Source organism: Nycticebus coucang, chromosome 1 (genome assembly GCF_027406575.1).
Source record: "Nycticebus coucang isolate mNycCou1 chromosome 1, mNycCou1.pri, whole genome shotgun sequence".
In the NCBI taxonomy this organism is placed as follows: Eukaryota; Metazoa; Chordata; class Mammalia; order Primates; family Lorisidae; genus Nycticebus; species Nycticebus coucang.
In genome coordinates, this window is record NC_069780.1 from 65,896,030 (window position 1) to 65,912,981 (window position 16,952).

General features: G+C 42.0%; 1 protein-coding gene across 3 annotated transcripts in view; it reads right to left on the minus strand.

Annotated features, from left to right (window-relative positions):
* Nucleotides 1-16,952, minus strand: part of MAML3 (mastermind like transcriptional coactivator 3) — a 454,513-nt gene that overhangs the window by 173,274 nt on the left and 264,287 nt on the right. For all 3 annotated transcript variants that reach the window (XM_053581868.1, XM_053581860.1, XM_053581875.1), the window contains exon 2: nt 9,317-10,846. In XM_053581868.1, the coding sequence (XP_053437843.1) occupies nt 9,317-10,846 (1,530 nt within the window). The remainder of the gene's footprint in view (nt 1-9,316; nt 10,847-16,952) is intronic.

Genomic DNA, 16,952 nt, shown 5'->3' on the forward strand with positions numbered 1-16,952 from the left:
ACAGTAGGAAGTCCCCTAACTGTTCTTCCATTCACATTTCACCTTGCTATTCCCCAGTGTGAACCCTTCCCTCCAGCCTGGCTACAATCTGAGTTGGCCCCTTAAGGCACAACCCTTTGCCTCTGCCAGAATGCTTTTCCACCTGCTCTCCATCCATCTAACGCCCGCACTCCCATCAGTCTCAAAGCTTATTCCTCTTTGCAGGCTGCTCGGGTCATCCTGCCCTTGCTTCTCTCTCTGCCCATGATCCTCAGTGTAGCATTTAGGATGGTGGCACGTATCCACCCGTTCCCCTGTATTGCCTTAAAACAGGTGCCTCTTTGTCTTCCCCATTAGACTCCCCATGGGTGGACACTCTAGATTAAACTATTTTTGTATCTCTTTTCAGTCTATAATGTTTAGAATTTTAGGGGTGAATACACATAGGGAGTGTATGATTGGCCAAGTTTCACAATTTTCTACACTTGTGTCAGACCCTTAGGGTAGTAGACTCCTGCCAGGAAAAAATAAAGCTGGGCCTCCTCTCTTACTTGTGTGTGCAGTGGATACCCACTGTGGGCACTGGGCGGGGACCTGGGTTGTAGTAGGACACACCCTGAAAGGAGTCTGAGGCTCCAGAAGTGGAATGAAATTGGGCAATGCCTCCCTAAAGCCCAGAAACATCTGGTAAAGTTGCCTGGGTGTCATCCTTGATATAAGCAAGTGTCAGAACGTGGAACACAGAGTGGTGGCCCTGCTCATGTGCCTGAGAGCACTTTTGGTCTGAGGACGGTGTTTCAAAAGAGCTCCCATGTGAGCTTCGTGTTGCCTTTAATGCGTATACTGTCCATTTCATTATGGACTGTCTTCCTGTAAGTCTTGAGGAAAGGAGCTTAGCACACACAAGGCCATGCCCTTCATAGGTCCTGACACAGAAAAATGAATAACCCATATCTCTTAGAGAGATGAAGGGAAATCCCACCCTTTACCATGCTGGAAGCAGGAAAGAGGGAGGAGCAGTGGAGGATAGACTGCTTTGTCCTGCTAAAAAAACCAACGGCATGATAACTACTATATTTAAGCAAATACCAATCCTAAGCAATAAGATAAACACAAGCTGTTTTAACTGACATTTCGGTGTTAGAAAGTACTCCATCAGAAAACAGTAATGGAGGTGGTAGTGGTTGGGGAATCGGGTGGGAAGGGCTGCAAGTTAAAATGCTCACTCCCAGGCTTCATCTCAGACCTACTGATGCAAGCCTTTGGCAGTGGAATCTGATTACCTGCATCTTGAACGATTTCCCCAGACGATTCTTAGGCCCATAAATGTTTCAGATCCGGTGTTTGATGGGTTATAAAGCTCTCTCAGTAAACACGAATATTCTCATCTCATAAAAAATACTTTAAAGGGTATTCTCATGGCGGGGCCAATTAAAACCTCCTTCTTCCACAATACTGTTACAAAACTAATTCCTTTTCTAAAATTTGTCCTTTTATGCTGCTTTTCTCTTAGCTTCATATTTTTAAGACTCTGATAGAATTATCAATCAGAGTCTTCAAAATATGACAGGATGTGCATGGAAACAACTTATTTTACCCGTCCATGGGGGCATTTCATTTATTATCTGGATTTTTGTAGCATTTTTGCCCACGGGGCTCCCCTCAGCTGGAAGGGCCTAGATTCAGTCGGTGGTAAATGTTCTGTCAATATTTTACCTTGCATGTGACTTTCCAGGTGCTACTAGCTTAGTCAGGGTCATGGGTCCTAAACTTTTTTTATGGTTCTTGAAGTAAGTCAGTATTTCCAAGAGTTTAAAAACTACTCAATAGTTATAATCACAAAAATCTTCATTCTAAAACAGTATGATGATCATGTTGACTCTGCTGTCCTTTTGAATACTTGTCTTTGACATATGTAAATTTTATGTGAAGACAGCACTTTAAGTTTTTTGAAATCTGCTCTATCAAAGCCAAAACAAAAGTAAAATCTGCTGTAAAATATTAAAATTTCAATATTAGACAATATGTGACATTCGGATAGAAAAGTGTTGAAAGCCACTGGTGGAATAAACACCTACATTTATCTTGGCTTTCTCCAGTGCCCCAGCACAATGACAAAGAGGAATAGAAATGATACAAACATTTAAGAACAAAGAAGGTGGGACATGGCAATAGCAATCAAGGGGTGTCAACAAAATTTTGGAAGCTGAAAATCAGATGGCTGACTGGTAAACGACTTAGCAGCTTAGAGAAAGCTATATCTAATCCTGCAGCAGGGAAGCCAAAAACCAAGCAAGATGGTTCAAGCTAAAGAATGCTGTGAAGTCTGAGGAATCAGAGGCACTCAGAATGCCAGGGCAGAAGCTGGGGGTGCAAAAAGGAAAATTGGCTGGAATCCTGTATAATTAAGAGGTGCACCAGCTACCCTCCCCCAGACGGGAAGGAGGAAGGTGGATTACTTTGGGGACATGAAGCCAAGAGACTCCAGAATCCTGGATCTCAGGCCTCGCTGAGAATAGGCTGAGGAGCCACACGAAAACAGGGAGAATGAAGCGAGATTCTACATAGCATTTAGTGAGACAGCCCTCCCCCTCACCACAGTTTATCACCTTGCTCCCTTATTAAGCTCCAGAAAGCCAGCACCCTGCTTTACACCCCTTAGTCATGAGAATGAAAAAGCAATCCACAGACATTAACTCCACAACATGGTGGGTTTTAACCCAATCATCCGGCAACAAAGTCCCACATTTGACAAGCCCCGTCTAGGCACACAGAACAACTAATCAACTTTATTATGCCTCACTCTTAAACAGACATTTGAGAAAAGCTTCTAACATGAAAGAAACAAAACAAGAGAAAACAAAATAAGCATATGGAAAAATGTGCTTGGGAGACAGAGAGATAAAGCAGGGAGCACAGGAAAATGTAATTTAAAGATGATAGTTAATATCCCTAGATTGAAAAGGATAAATCAGAGAACAAGAAAAAACTTATGGAAATGAAATATTTAATGTTAAGGTTGGAAGATAAAGTTAAGGAAATCTTGCAGAACACGGAAAAAAGAAAAAATAATGAAAATCAGCATCCAGGAGGTTCATTATATAATGAACAGAAGTTCCAGAAAGTTACAAAAAGGAGAAAAGAGAAGGGAGAAATTATCCAAGAGATAATCCAAGAACATATCCCAAATCTTAAGGACACATATTTCCAGATTTAAAAGAAAAGTTCACCGTGGAGTGAACTTTTAGATGAAGTGAATAAAAAAGTGAACTTTTAGATAGAGTGAATGAAAAAGAGCTATGCTAGACATATCATTATGAATTTTCAGGGATAAAGAGAAGACTTAAAAAGCTCTGAGTGAATAAATAGGTTACACAGGTAAGGCTGGGGATCCAAATGTCACTGGACTTCTCCATAACATGAAAGACACAGGGCATGAGAAATGCCTTCAAAATTCTAGTTGAATGTACATCAGGTAAATGATCAATCAAAGGTAAGGATGAAGACATTCTCAAAAATAGACATTCTCAAAAACAATCTCCCATGCACCTTTTTGTAAGAAACTGTGAGGATGTGCTGCACCAATTTGAAGGGATAATTCAAGGAGGAGGAGGGATAAGAAAGAAGATAATGTAACACAGAAGGGTGGAAAAACATTCTACAGGTGTAAGACCTCAGGTAAGCTGGACTTAGGAGAGGGGCGGACTGGAGCGAGGGGTAGAGGCCTTGGTGAGACATTGAAGGAAAGAGGAAAGGAAGGTGGGTGAGGAGTGAAAAGAAAAGAAAACATAAGGAAAAAAAGATGATGTGATATGTTTGATCATGCTGAAAATTTTTACAGGGTCAGAAAAGTCTGTGAATGGATTGAAGAGTATTGACCAACATAAATAAAGAAGCAGCTATTAATTCTAAGGGAAACAAAAAATTGTACAAGGAAATACAATCATAGCATTCCACATGGCTACATTGTGAGGCACTGTGCAAAAAAATCAGTTATGTAAATAAGGAGTACTTTTCAAAATCATGATCTGTGGCCAGGCACGGCGGCTTCCATCTATAATCTCGGCACTTTGGGAGGCCAAAGTGGGATGGTCCCTTGAGGCCAGGAGTTTGAAATCAGCCTGAGCAACAAAGTGTGACCCTATCTTTTCAAAAAAAATTTTTAAAGTTAGCTGGGTGCACCTGGTGGTGCGCACCTATAGTCCTACCTTAGCTACTAGGGAGACTGAGGCAGGAGGATCCCTTAAGCCCAAGAGTTGGAGGCTGCAGTGAGCTATGATTGCACCACTGCACTCAAGCATGGGCAACAGAGTGAGACCTTATCTCAGAAAAACCTAACAAACAAAATCATAATTTGTGATATAGCTATTTATATTGAAAGTATGGGAAAGAACAGAAAGACAGTGTGGGCAGGGAGCTGTGTGTGTTCGTGAAGAGGTACTGTCAGGAAGCTCAATCCTCATCTTCTATAGAATCAAGTAATTGAAAAATTGAGAAGCAGCAGTTTATGGAGATAAATGAGAGAACAACTTAATGAATTGAAGCGGTTGCCTTTGGGAAGCAGAAATTAAACACGGGAAGGGCGAACCAGGGGACTGCATTTCTCATGATACTATTGTGGTACTGTTTGACTTTCTGAACTACATGCGTGTGTTTTTGGATACAGTAAACAATATGTATTTTAAGGAAACTGAACAAAGGGGCTCCAGATTTTTGAAGTTAAGGAAAACATACCTTCAGAGAGATTTCCATGACAGCTGTGAATACCAAAACTCCCTTTCTTCTGTGGAGATTTTATGGCTACAAAGCTTATAATAATACACCTCACAAGGTATTCCACAAATTCTGATAAAATAAAATTGAAAGGGGAAAACATACTGCAAAACATGAGCATGTGTGTGCTCATTAGAATGCACACAGCTACACAGAAAACACACATGTAAACAATAAAGTAGGCAGAGTAGTCTTTGATTTATCTAATCTAGTTAATGCAAGTATTAAAAATTAACATCACATTTTCAAAATTATTTTCTTTGCTCTCTTCCATGTAGGAGCTATCCCTGGGCTCTGGGTAGGCCTGTGACTTTCCTTGATCAGCAAGCAGCCGTCTGCTTCTGGTTTCCCTCTTTCATAGTCGCCCCATTGTTTCTTGTTTGTCAGACACAGGGATTGAGTTTGCCTTCCCAGTCTAACCACTTCCTATCAATGGATTCCTTTTAGACTTGCCTTTTCAGTTCTTCTATTGGATAGCAAAAGCAGCTCTTGTTATTTGTGCTAATGCTTTTCTTCATTGGAGCTGATAATCAACTATAAATGTATTTTTGGCCTGAACTCTGATGACTGCCATCGAATGCTTTATTAAAACATCCTTATGTTCAAGACGCAGTGTTAGGCACTCTGCAAACATTAGCTAAAATAAGAGAAAAGGAGAGAGATGGAAATCTTGCCCTTTAGGAACAAGATAAGAAAAAAATGGCCAAAATAAGTTCTGGTTATTTCATAAACATTAAAAAATTAAAATATTAAAGAGCAATTCAGGAGGTCCAATTCATGATGAATAAAAGTTCAAGAAAGTTAAAAAGAAAGAGAGAGAAAAGGGAAAGGAGAAACGATCAAAGAAATAATGTAAGAACATTATGCCAGAGTAGATTTGAAAACTCGTAAATAGTAAAAATTATTGATATGTGATTATCACTATTTTAACTCAAGGTCTATAGGAAAATTAAGAGAGCACGGTAAGAAATGAAAAGGGGATGTAAAAGAGAAAGGAAAAGAGACTGAGCGTGGGAGAAAGGTTTTAGTACTATTTACTAGAACAGGGATTCGTAACTAGCATATGTAAATGATTAAAGAGTCATGGTATTGTCTGATCCAACTGGCAAATCAATTCAACAGAGAATGTTTGCTTAAAAGAATTAACAAAGTGTAAATATTTTTAAAACAGGGGTTTCCCCAACCCTAAAAAAAGTATTTTTCCCGAGGGTAGAATTAACACACATATATGACAGAAAGTTTAGAAAATTCGGTAAAGTATAAAGAGGAAAACAATTATCACTCATAATTTTTCCAACCAGAAATAAATACCACATCTAACACTTTAGTTCTTTGGAATTTTTCTATTCATATTAAAAATCATGGTTTGGATTGTAACATATGAACTGTTTTCTGACCTGCTTATTTTACTCATAATATGAACATTTTCCTGTGATTAATCTTTCATTAATCTCATGAGTTTCATGTACATTATTTATTTTTTTGGTTCAAATTGTTCATTATCATAAGGGATACCATGAGCATAATCCTTGTTCAATCCTCTGATGATAAAGCATAATATGTAAATTCTGAAAAGTAAAAGTATACCTTCAAAATTTTGAGTTTTTTTTCTTTCTATTTTTGGTTTCCTTCTTTTCAAAATATCCAGGAAGTGAGTGTATTTTTATTCATTTCTGAGAGACAAGGCATTTTCTCCAAGTGTCCCAAAGAAGTAAACATCTATTAAGATACTTTTCTCTAAATAAATGTATCTAATAAGCTCTGTTGCTCAAGTCTTTCATTCAAATGAAGCTTTCTTCGTGGTCCTTGTGGCCAATGAAGAATAAACTGCAAGTTCACTAGCAATAGCAGAAAACAAAAATGAACAACACCCATGTACAGCTATGCATTTGTACCTCACCTGTAATTTGTGCTTGTTTTTGTGCAATGTACTGACATATAGTGTAATTATTCTGAGAGCTTTGTAAATACTGCTCCACAATCAGATAAAAACATGAAATAAGTGGTATGTTTGCAGAAAGATATTCACATGTTTATATATGTATTCCGAAGCCTGTATCAAACACTAGAGAGTTAATATTTCATTAAAAAGCATGCTTTTACCTGATGGCTCTTTACAAGGTTAAGAAGTGATTATTCTAAGGAGGCCTCACAAAGGAAGATTCCATCTACCCTGAAAGTACCCTGTGAGACGGAGGAAGAGAGGAGGTGTACATAGATTTAATCCAGAAAACCATCACTGTGGCTTCTCCACCTGACTGAGCTCTTTGAAAACATGACCTCTGCAGCCAGCAGCATCAATGCACATAGTTAGGCAAGCTCAAGACCTGAAATAAGTACCTTTAAAATTCATGTTCCTGCAAAGACAGGAACTTCATCCCAAGTTAGCACATTTCAAAAGACACTGAGTGAGTGTTGGGGGTGAGGGTGGGTGCATCACTGCACCCACATGTTTGCAGCGCCTGTGAGTTGGAATTAATCACCTTTGGTCTGGTAAATACACTACTGTAGCTGGCATGAACACAGTGAACGCAGAAGCACAATTTGTATTAAGATTAACAACAGACTATTTTGACAGCTTGCGATCTCATAAACCTCCTGATGCGTCTGGGCTACCACAGACATTCCTGTACCTTGCCTGTATTTTTGCCTGCTTCAGAACTTAATCTCAAAATGCATAAAATCTTGCACTTTTCCAATGGTGTGTGTGTGTAAATAAATACACACACACACATACACACATTTTTTTCTTTTTTAACGAAACCAAGATAACACATAAAAGTTCACATTTCAGTAATATTTTTCCACCAGCTACTGATTGCAGATGATGTAAACCAAGCAACAATACTTTTATTTACCCAGACAGGATTTCTTCAGAGCTGGTGGCATGTGCAGACAAGAAACCCCTGTGAGGTTTTGGGGTTGGAAGGCTGAGAAGGACAAGAATGAAAGCACAGGGCTGGGGCCTGTCTCTGCAGGCAGCACCACCTCCAGGCTTGCAGCCTCTCCATCCAGCCTGCGGGGTGAGGCTGGGGTGGGGCACTCCAGGAGATATAAGATGCAGACAACCAAGGAGGCAAGATCTACCTGCATGACTTACCCGCGCTTCTCACGCAGCCCATTGTGGACACACATACAAGTGCGAGTTAGAACCTGTTTAGACATGAGGGCTTCAAAAGCAAAGACTTCCCTGCAAAATCTCCAACTAGAATGCCAGTGTCTACATCCTCAAAGGGCTGAGGAACAGGCCAGCATCTGGCAGTAAGAACATCCCTCATGAATTCATCCAGGTTGGGGGAAGGTCACTCTCAGGTGCGTTTCCCCACCCTCCCTTTCTTTCAGGGTTGATAAAGTGTTTTAAAGGAGCTTTGGCTGCTTGCCTCCCTGGTCAGGATGAGGACAGCAGAAATACCCGTTAATGAGTATTCTCTTCCCAAATGGTGGATGCTCACTTTTCACTATGCACACTGAGATCTCTGCCCCTAAACCAGCACGTCATGAGGAAGACAGTGGGAAAGAGGAGACTTTTTTTTTTTTTTTTTTTTTTGTAGAGACAGAGTCTCACTGTACAGCCCTCGGTAGAGTGCCGTGGCGTCACACGGCTCACAGCAACCTCTAACTCTTGGGCTTAGAGCGATTCTCTTGCCTCAGCCTCCCGAGCAGCTGTGACTACAAGCGCCCGCCACAACGCCCGGCTATTTTTTTGTTGCAGTTTGGCTGGGGCTGGGTTTGAACCCGCCACCCTTGGCATATGGGGCTGGCACCCTACTCACTGAGCCACAGGCGCCGCCCAAGGAGACTTATTTTTAATACAGCTATAAGACATAGTTTCTGGAAATAACACTGAATGAATTGAAGAGGTTTTACTGACTCCCAAGTAACAAGAATAAACCAACTCCTAACTATTGCTAGTCCAGCAAAAAGTGTTTAAACACAGAATGGTCCTATAAAAATCTATTTCCGGTTCACATTGAAAATACAGAAAACTCCCCCACATTTGAGCATCAAAAATCCAAATTTCCCACTATTCATAATTCAGTAAGAAGGCTGAAGGTAGTAGAGGGCCTTGTAAAACCATTGCAGACAGCCCTAAACGTCCCCACCTTCCTACCAATTTTTCCTTGGAAAGGAAGTTTGGGAGGGTATTAGATGCTCCCCAGGAGCACACAAACTAGATCTTTCAGGTGGGCACTTTCCGGGAGGCTTCCAGCTCCTGGGGGAATCTAACGCTGTTGCTTACGTGACAGGAGGCGGAGCTCGGGCAGTGACGCCAGCGATGGGGAGCAAATGCACTTACAGACGAAGCTTTGCTTGCCTGCCCGCAGCTTCTCCTGTGCAGCATGGGTCCTAACGGGCCACAGACCAGTACTGGTCAGTGGCCTTGTACATTGGGGACTGCAGCCTTAATAGAAAGGGAGAACATGTCCCCAGTCCTGGTCACTCCATGAAGATGTGCGGGGAGGGTGTCTGTTGGTCATTAGACCCCACTACAGCTGACGCTGGGCGAGCATCACACAGCGACGGTCTGAGACGCGTCCCGAGCGCGTCTCACTCTCACACTTACCTGCCCGTGGGACGGCAGTGCAGCGTAGGCCATGGGCTGATTCATCACGGCTTTCTGCTTCATAAGAAGCATGCGTTTCTGGTCCTCACTCAGGTGCGCCCTGGGAGCCTGCAGCTGCGGTGGCGGCGGGGGCTGCTGCTGGGGCTGCTGCGGCTGCGGCTGGATGTACGGCATCAGGGGGGGTTTGCTGGGGTTCGCCATGGGGGGCGTCATTCTCTGACTCAGGTCTGCATTGAAATGGGTCAGGGGTTTAGTGTTGCCATAAGTAAGAATATTGTGCTGTTTGTTTAAGGAGTTTGTACCCAAGTTATTTGGCTGCTGATTGATCATGTTCATGTGATTCTGGGGGAGGTAGTTATTCATTGCTGTCTTCTGCAGGTTGTTTGCCATTGGAGGCACTATAGGGTTTTGGTTGTTAAAGGCTTGGGGGTACATCATCGGGCTATTTGGTTTTTCTGCAGTAAACGCTGCTCCATAAGGACTCGATGGAGGCCCTAAGGGAGACCAACTGGACGTCTGGTTTGAGTGTTGCTGCTGCTGCTGCTTCTGTTGCATGAGTTTGGCCCTCTGTTGTTGCTGTGCAGCCATCTGCTTGAGCTGCTCTGCTGGGGACATGTCAGAGCTGGGAACAGCCACCGGGCCTGCCCCTGAGCCAGCCACCGTCACCGCTGCTGGATTGAGGAGATAACCATTTCCAGGCCGAGGTGGAGCTTGGCCTGGCATGTGGGCTTGGTTTGGAGTCTGAGGGGACTGGACAGCACAGTTTGCTGGTGAGCTGGCAGGGTTTGGAGCTGCAGGAGTGCTGGCGATAGAAGGTAAACTAGTGGCCGTGGAGACAGCAGAAAAAGGAGGACCAGAAGAAGAAGGCCTCGCCTGGGGAGAGCCCAGGGAGACATGTGTGAAGGGAGAGTGGGAGGGGTCGCTCTTCACACTTCCGCTCTCCTGGGACAGAGGGGTCTCAGTTGCTGGCTGCGAGAATTCTGGGTCCTTCTTCTCCTCAAAGTCTTCATTGAACAGGTCCTGTATGTCATCTTCCGGAACCGTGTTGGCCAATTCATCTATTAGTTCCTGCCACTCCTGATCATTCAGATTAATGTCTGAGAACAGCTTGTTCTGATTTGAAAGAGATGTTTCTGATGTGTCTATGCAAGTGGGGTCATCCAAAGGTTCTTGCTTGAGGTCTTTGCTCTGCAAGATGGTGAAGCTGTCCTCCAGGTCACTGCAACCATTGACAGGAAGTTTAATCTCGGGGAGCCTACCGTTCTTACTCAGATCTTCTAGAAGCCCAGGAGGGTGTGTTCCACTATTCTGCAAGGACAAAGAAGGCTTCAGGTCAAGTTGGTGAAGTGGAGAAGCTGAAGGCAGTGGCATGCTGTTGGGCAAATTGTTGATGGCTTCCATCCCTGTGGAAATGTCCTTTCGAATTCGCTTGCTAGTTGGAGAAAAATTCCCATCGCAGGTACCATTCTGCTGGTCTCCATTAAGTGGTGATCGGGCTCCTTCCAACTTCCTTTTCACAGTCTCTTGGAGCTGGAAAAGAAACAGGAAAAGAGGATGACTCTATCTCCAGATCATTTGTGATTGCTATGAACTAATTTTTAAATGGTTTAGAACACACAAGAAAGACATACTTCTCATTTCAAAATTAGACAACACTACCTGATTTTATTTAAAAGCAGAGCTCATGGGGCTAAGAGACAGGAAACAAACCAAAGATTAGGGAGTGGGGAACAAAAGAAATGGGACAGTTAAAGGAAATCTTCCTCTCACAGGGAGGAATTATCTGTTATTATATTGGGAATGAAAGCTAGACATGAGACTTGGATCAAAATGTACCATACTTGAGAACAATGTTAATACCCAATCTTAAATGCTTGCCACAACTTAATTGAGAGCGTCAAGAAATTAAATCAATAATATTTTAGAGAACACTGGAAAAAACCTTTAAGAATACATGATTTAACATATTTACTGCAAAGCAGGGAACTGAAGATGAATGTTTAACGTAATTCAAACTACCCCTTCAGTCCGTATTTTACCTCCTCTTTTAGCACCTTTTAATATAGTAGCCTACTCTCTTTTAAAAGCACATTTCCATAGATTTCCACCATATCTCACTCTTTTGGGATTCCTCCTTTCTATCAGTTTTCTTAATCTCTTATGCATTCTTTATTTCTCTTAAATAATGGGATTGTTTAATGTTTTTTTCTTAAGCTTTTTCTTCTGCTGCTCACTCTGCCTGCTTGCCAAAATACTTTCATCATGCTTCAACTGTCTACTACAACAGCTTCAAATAGCTTCCTTAGCTTGATGGCCCCCGGAAATTATCCTGCCCAATCTTCTCTGCTAAGCTCTGCTAACACCAACATTCTTCTCCTGGATGTTCCACAGATGTGTAAAACTCAACATGTCTCAACATTGAGCTTGTTATGAGGTCTGACAATTAAGTTTATGAACTAGAAAAAGCTGAGTTTATGAACTTAATTGTCAGGCCCCTATGACACAGCTCTGACAGCCATTCCAGAAAAAGAGTTCCAAAATTGCTTTGAAGGGTAGACTAGGTGCTGGTGTTGGTGCACAGCTTCCCAAGAGGAGCACTTTGAAGGTGACCATAGTGATATTAAGCAAGGAGGTATGTAGCACTTTTTGGAGGATGAGTTCGTGAACTTAATTGTCTGATCTTCGTATCTTCTGTTACTCAAACACCATCCTCACCAATGTTCTCCATTTCAGTATCTACCATACAATTATCCAAGTCAGAAACTGGAACATTTTTCTTAAAACCTCCCACATCACCAATCAGCAAGTCTTATGGATTCTACTTTCGAAACACAACATGCCTATTCACCTCTGCCCTCACTGCACTATCCTTGGCTAGGATGTCAGTATCTCTTATTAGATTGTTGCAACAGTCCCCTGACTGGTCTCTTTGCCTTGTCTCCATTCCTTCATCCATTTGCTCTTTTGTCTGTTCTTTTATTCATTGTTCTGTCCTCTCTTTATTTTCTATACTACCACCTTTTTAAAAAAATGTACTGCCCTAGGCCAGGTACAGTGCCTCCCACCTGTAGTCCTAGCACTCTGGGAGGCCAAGATGGGTGGATTGCTTGAGCTCAGGAGTTTGAGGCCAACCTGAGCAAGATTGAGACCTGGTCTCTACTAAAAATAGAAAAACTAGTTGGGCGTTATGGTGGGCACCCGTGTTCCCAGCTACTTGGGAAGCTGAGGTAAAAGGATTGCTCAAGCCCAAGAGTTTGACATTGCTGTGAGCTATGATGCCACGACACTGTACCCAGAGTGAGAGTGAGACTCTGTCTCAAAAAAAAAAGAAAGAAAGAAAAGATATATCTATATATATATTGCTCTTCTTGTTTATCACTCTTCAAGGATTTCCATTGTCTGTTAATCAAAATCCAAACTGACTCCTGCCAAAACCACCTGGCTCCTATTCATCTTTCCAGTCTCATCTCTCTGCTTTTCTGCTCAGCACCCCTTCCCAGCCCCTCTCCTAACTGTGCACTTCCTGTCAACTCTCCTGAAACTCTTTCAGTTCCTTTTAGGTGCCAAGCTTCCTCCTGCCCCTAGGGCACTGTACAAGTTGTTTTCTTTTTTTGGAACACACTCCTCCCCCTCCCTCTCCTCTTGCCTTGGTTAATAGCTCCTTATTTTTCAGGTCAGATCTTGGATTTCACTTACTCTAGGAAGTCTTCTCCTATATCCTTTACCCCAACTATGTTAGGCATTTTCCTTGATCCACCTCTACTGGATTAAATACCTTGGAAAAAGTTTTTCCAAGCAATCTATGCTTCCGCATCATAGCTTCTATCACACTTTTGGACAACTGCTTTAGTGTTTAGAGAGCTCCAAAAAGGTAGGGACTGCGGCTGACTTGCCTATAGGCCATAGGACAGGCTGCAGCCACCAGTCAGGTTCATAGCAATGGTTAACAGATAGTTGTAAATTGAATGAACCATTCTACTATCTAATTCACAGGGTCTTAAAGAGATGAGTTTGAATCAGAATAGGTAGTCCCACTGACCATAAGGAATACCTGAATTAGACTCTGCATCCCTGGTAATTGGTGTGATGGATCTCTTACCTTAGATAATGTTGCATCTACTTAACTGGACTTGCTGAAGAAGTCAAATTAAAAGAAATTAATGGACCCTATGGACTTATTAGTTAGAATGGATTAACAAGCTGTGGTATATGTATACCATGGAATACTATTCAGCCATTAAAAAAAAATGGAGACTTTACATCCTTTGTATTAACCTGGATGGAAGTGGAAGACATTATTCTTAGTAAAGCATCACAAGAATGGAGAAGCATGAAGCCTATGTACTCAATTTTGATATGAGGACAATTAATGACAATTAAGGTTATGGAGGGGGAAGCAGAAAGAGGGACGGAGGGAGGGGGGTGGGGCCTTGGTGTGTGTCACACTTTATGGGGGCAAGACATGATTGCAAGAGGGACTTTACCTAACAATTGCAATCAGTGTAACCTGGCTTATTGTACCCTCAATGAATCGCCAACAATAAAAAAAAAAAAAAAAGAAATCTGATTCATCTGTTTGCTGTTTTCCTTTCTACCATCGAGGGCCAGTGTATATAGCCCTGGTTGAAAGAGCTTGGCACAGAGCAGGTGCTGAGGAAATGCTTGCTGGGTGAGAGAAGAGTGACCAGGCTGGGCTAGAAGGGGTGTCAGGAGCTTTATATATTTGAAGACAGAAAGACACAGGGTGGGAGGGAGAAGGCAGAGCAGTCCTTCACTCAGGTGCTCTCTTATACTTAGCAAGGGTGCTATGTGCTGCAGACCCAATGGGAGAGGAGTAGGGTTTCTTGAGACCCTGGCACGGTAGCCCTCACATGTGAAACTGCCAATGCTCTAGAGGAGCCCCACGTGTCACGAAACCAATCTGGAGATGGTGTGGTGAATTTCAAGAAGCATCATTTTCCTTCTAGGTGCTTTCTCATAAGTAGAAAATTCCATTGGAAAAGTAAACAGAGTCAAAAGGGCTCTGGAGAAAAATCTAGTTTAACCCTTGTTTTAAAATCTATGTGTTCAATCATAATATCAAACTCTGTCTGCAGTCGCTTGGCTGAGGCTCCTGAACTGCTTAAGACAGGCCCTAGCTGGGATACACTGGAATTTGACTTGGAAAAAAAACATTGGTTCAGTCTATCATATTAGGCAGAAACTGCTAGAAAATGATGTTATTTATTGGACAAATCAGGAAGCCATGACCTGCCCTCAGGTATGGCAGATAACCTGAACATACCTGCAAACAGAGTGGCAAGGTCAATTATCTCAGCTTCAGGGACCATGGGGATGAGCATCTCCTGAAGCCATGTTAACCTTTGAGAAACAAGCACTTGTCTTAAAAACAAGCCTGACTTTGCTTTAGAAAGCACACGTCCATGATTCTGCTCAAGGTCATGGAATGGGTTCCTCTGTGAAATGGTGGTGGCTGAGATCATGGCACTGGCCAAGTCCCACTGGGAACCCTATTTCATCTCTTACAAGCTGAATGCACCCCACTGGGTAAGGCAGTGCAGTGAAGAATTAGAGGAACAGGACCACTTGTTCTGGAGTCAGAATGCCTGGATTCAAATCCCAGGTTCTCTACCTAAGACTTGATACATATCCTGTTATCTGGTACTTAATTAATGTTTGTAGTGATACCCTCTGTTAGAATGTAACAGAGGCAGGGATTTTTCCATTTTGTTTATTAGTGGGGTTCCAGGAGCTCAGAGTAGACACATGAGAAATACCTGTTGAATGAATGAACCCTGGAAAACTTATTTAACCTCTCCTAAGCCTTGGTTTCTTTATCTGAAAAGTGAGTTAATAATACCTAGCTCACTTGGGCTTCTTCCATGACTTAGCAATTATGAATTGGGCTACAATAAACATTATGGTACAGATGTCTTTGTTATATTGTGATTTTTGGTCTTCTGGGTATATACCTAGTAAAGAAATTATAGGATCGAATGGCAGGTCTATTTTTAGATCTCTAAGTATTCTCCAAACATCCTTCCAAAAGGAACATATTAGTGTGCATTCCCACCAGCAGTGTAGAAGTGTGCCCTTTTCTCCACATCCAGCCCAGTGCCCATCGACCCACGAATGGACTAGCAAATTGTGGTACATGTATACCATGGAATATTATGTAGCCTTAAAGAAAGATGGAGACTTTACCTCTTTCATGTTTACATGGATGGAGCTGGAACATATTCTTCTTAGCAAAGTATCTCAAGAATGGAAAAAAAAGTATCCAATGTACTCAGCCCTACTATGAAGCTAATTTATAGCTTTCATATGAAGGCTATAACCCAACTATAGCACAAGAATATGGGGAAAGGGCCAAGGAAGGGGAAGGGAGGGGGGAGGTTAGGGTGGAGTGAGGGTAATGGGTGGGGTCACACCTACAGTGCATCTTAGAATGGGTACAGGCGAAACCTACTAAATGCAGAATACAAATGTCTACATATAATAACTAAGAAAATGCCATGAAGACTACATTGAACAGTTTGATGAGACTATTTCAGATTGTATATGAAACCAGCACATTGTACCCCTTGATTGCACTAATGTACACAGCTATGATCTAACAATAAAAAATAAATAAATAAATAAATACCTAGCTCATGGATATTCTGTGAGGATGAATTTAAATGAAATAATGTAGAAAGCACTTAGCTTCACACCTGGAACCTAGTAAACATCCATGAATCCTTAGCTTAACTATTTTGAAAATTCAGTGATACAAATAGTCACAACTGTAATTGTGATAGAATGCTTTCTAGATCTTCAAAATACAAAATAGGTAGAATGACAATATTTCTATTCCCTAGCTGGCAAGACCCTAATGTTTTCCAAGCATCTGGTGTAGCTTTTTAAATATGAACAACAAAAATCAAATTTGCAATTCAAGGCCAAGTCCAAGTGCTAATGCATTCAATGTCCTAGATAGTAGAACAGCAGAGGCTAGATTGTTGGGGTTCAAATCAAATGCATTTTCAGCATGCCACCTGAGTGGTGCCTAAAGTTCTCCACTCTTTTAACACAAATCTTCATTTATATATTTCATGCATCAGCATTATGGAATATAAAAAAGACATCATCCAAGATGCTATGGTATGGTTTTTATATTTTGTTTTGTTGTGTCAAAAATAGCAGAGCAATCCTAGCTTCCCTTCTGTCTGCCTCGTCATCCTTTGTTATACAGAAAGGTGGTCTGAGAGTCTAATTCTCTCTTTATGTCCCCTGTGGGAGACAGAAGGAAAGCGGGGAGAAATCAGCTGTGTGTTAGAGAAGGCTGACTAACTCACAAACACCCTGCTCAGAGAGCATGAGAATGGCTGGCTGCATGCAGGGAACTGTCCTTCTGAACTGCCCCCCACCCCAAAGGATTCAGGACAGACCCTCATCCCAAATAGCCTTATGTTAAGAAGTCCCTGGACCATCTGCGTCATAAAGCTGGAGCCTCTTATAATGATTGCACCCTCCTGGCAGAATCACAGAGACCCTTTACCGAGCATCAGCCTCCTTGCGCCTGCATTACTATTATTACATATAAATGTTTTCTCCCATTAGGGGAAGCTGTGTGCCAGGAGCTGAAGTACGCTGT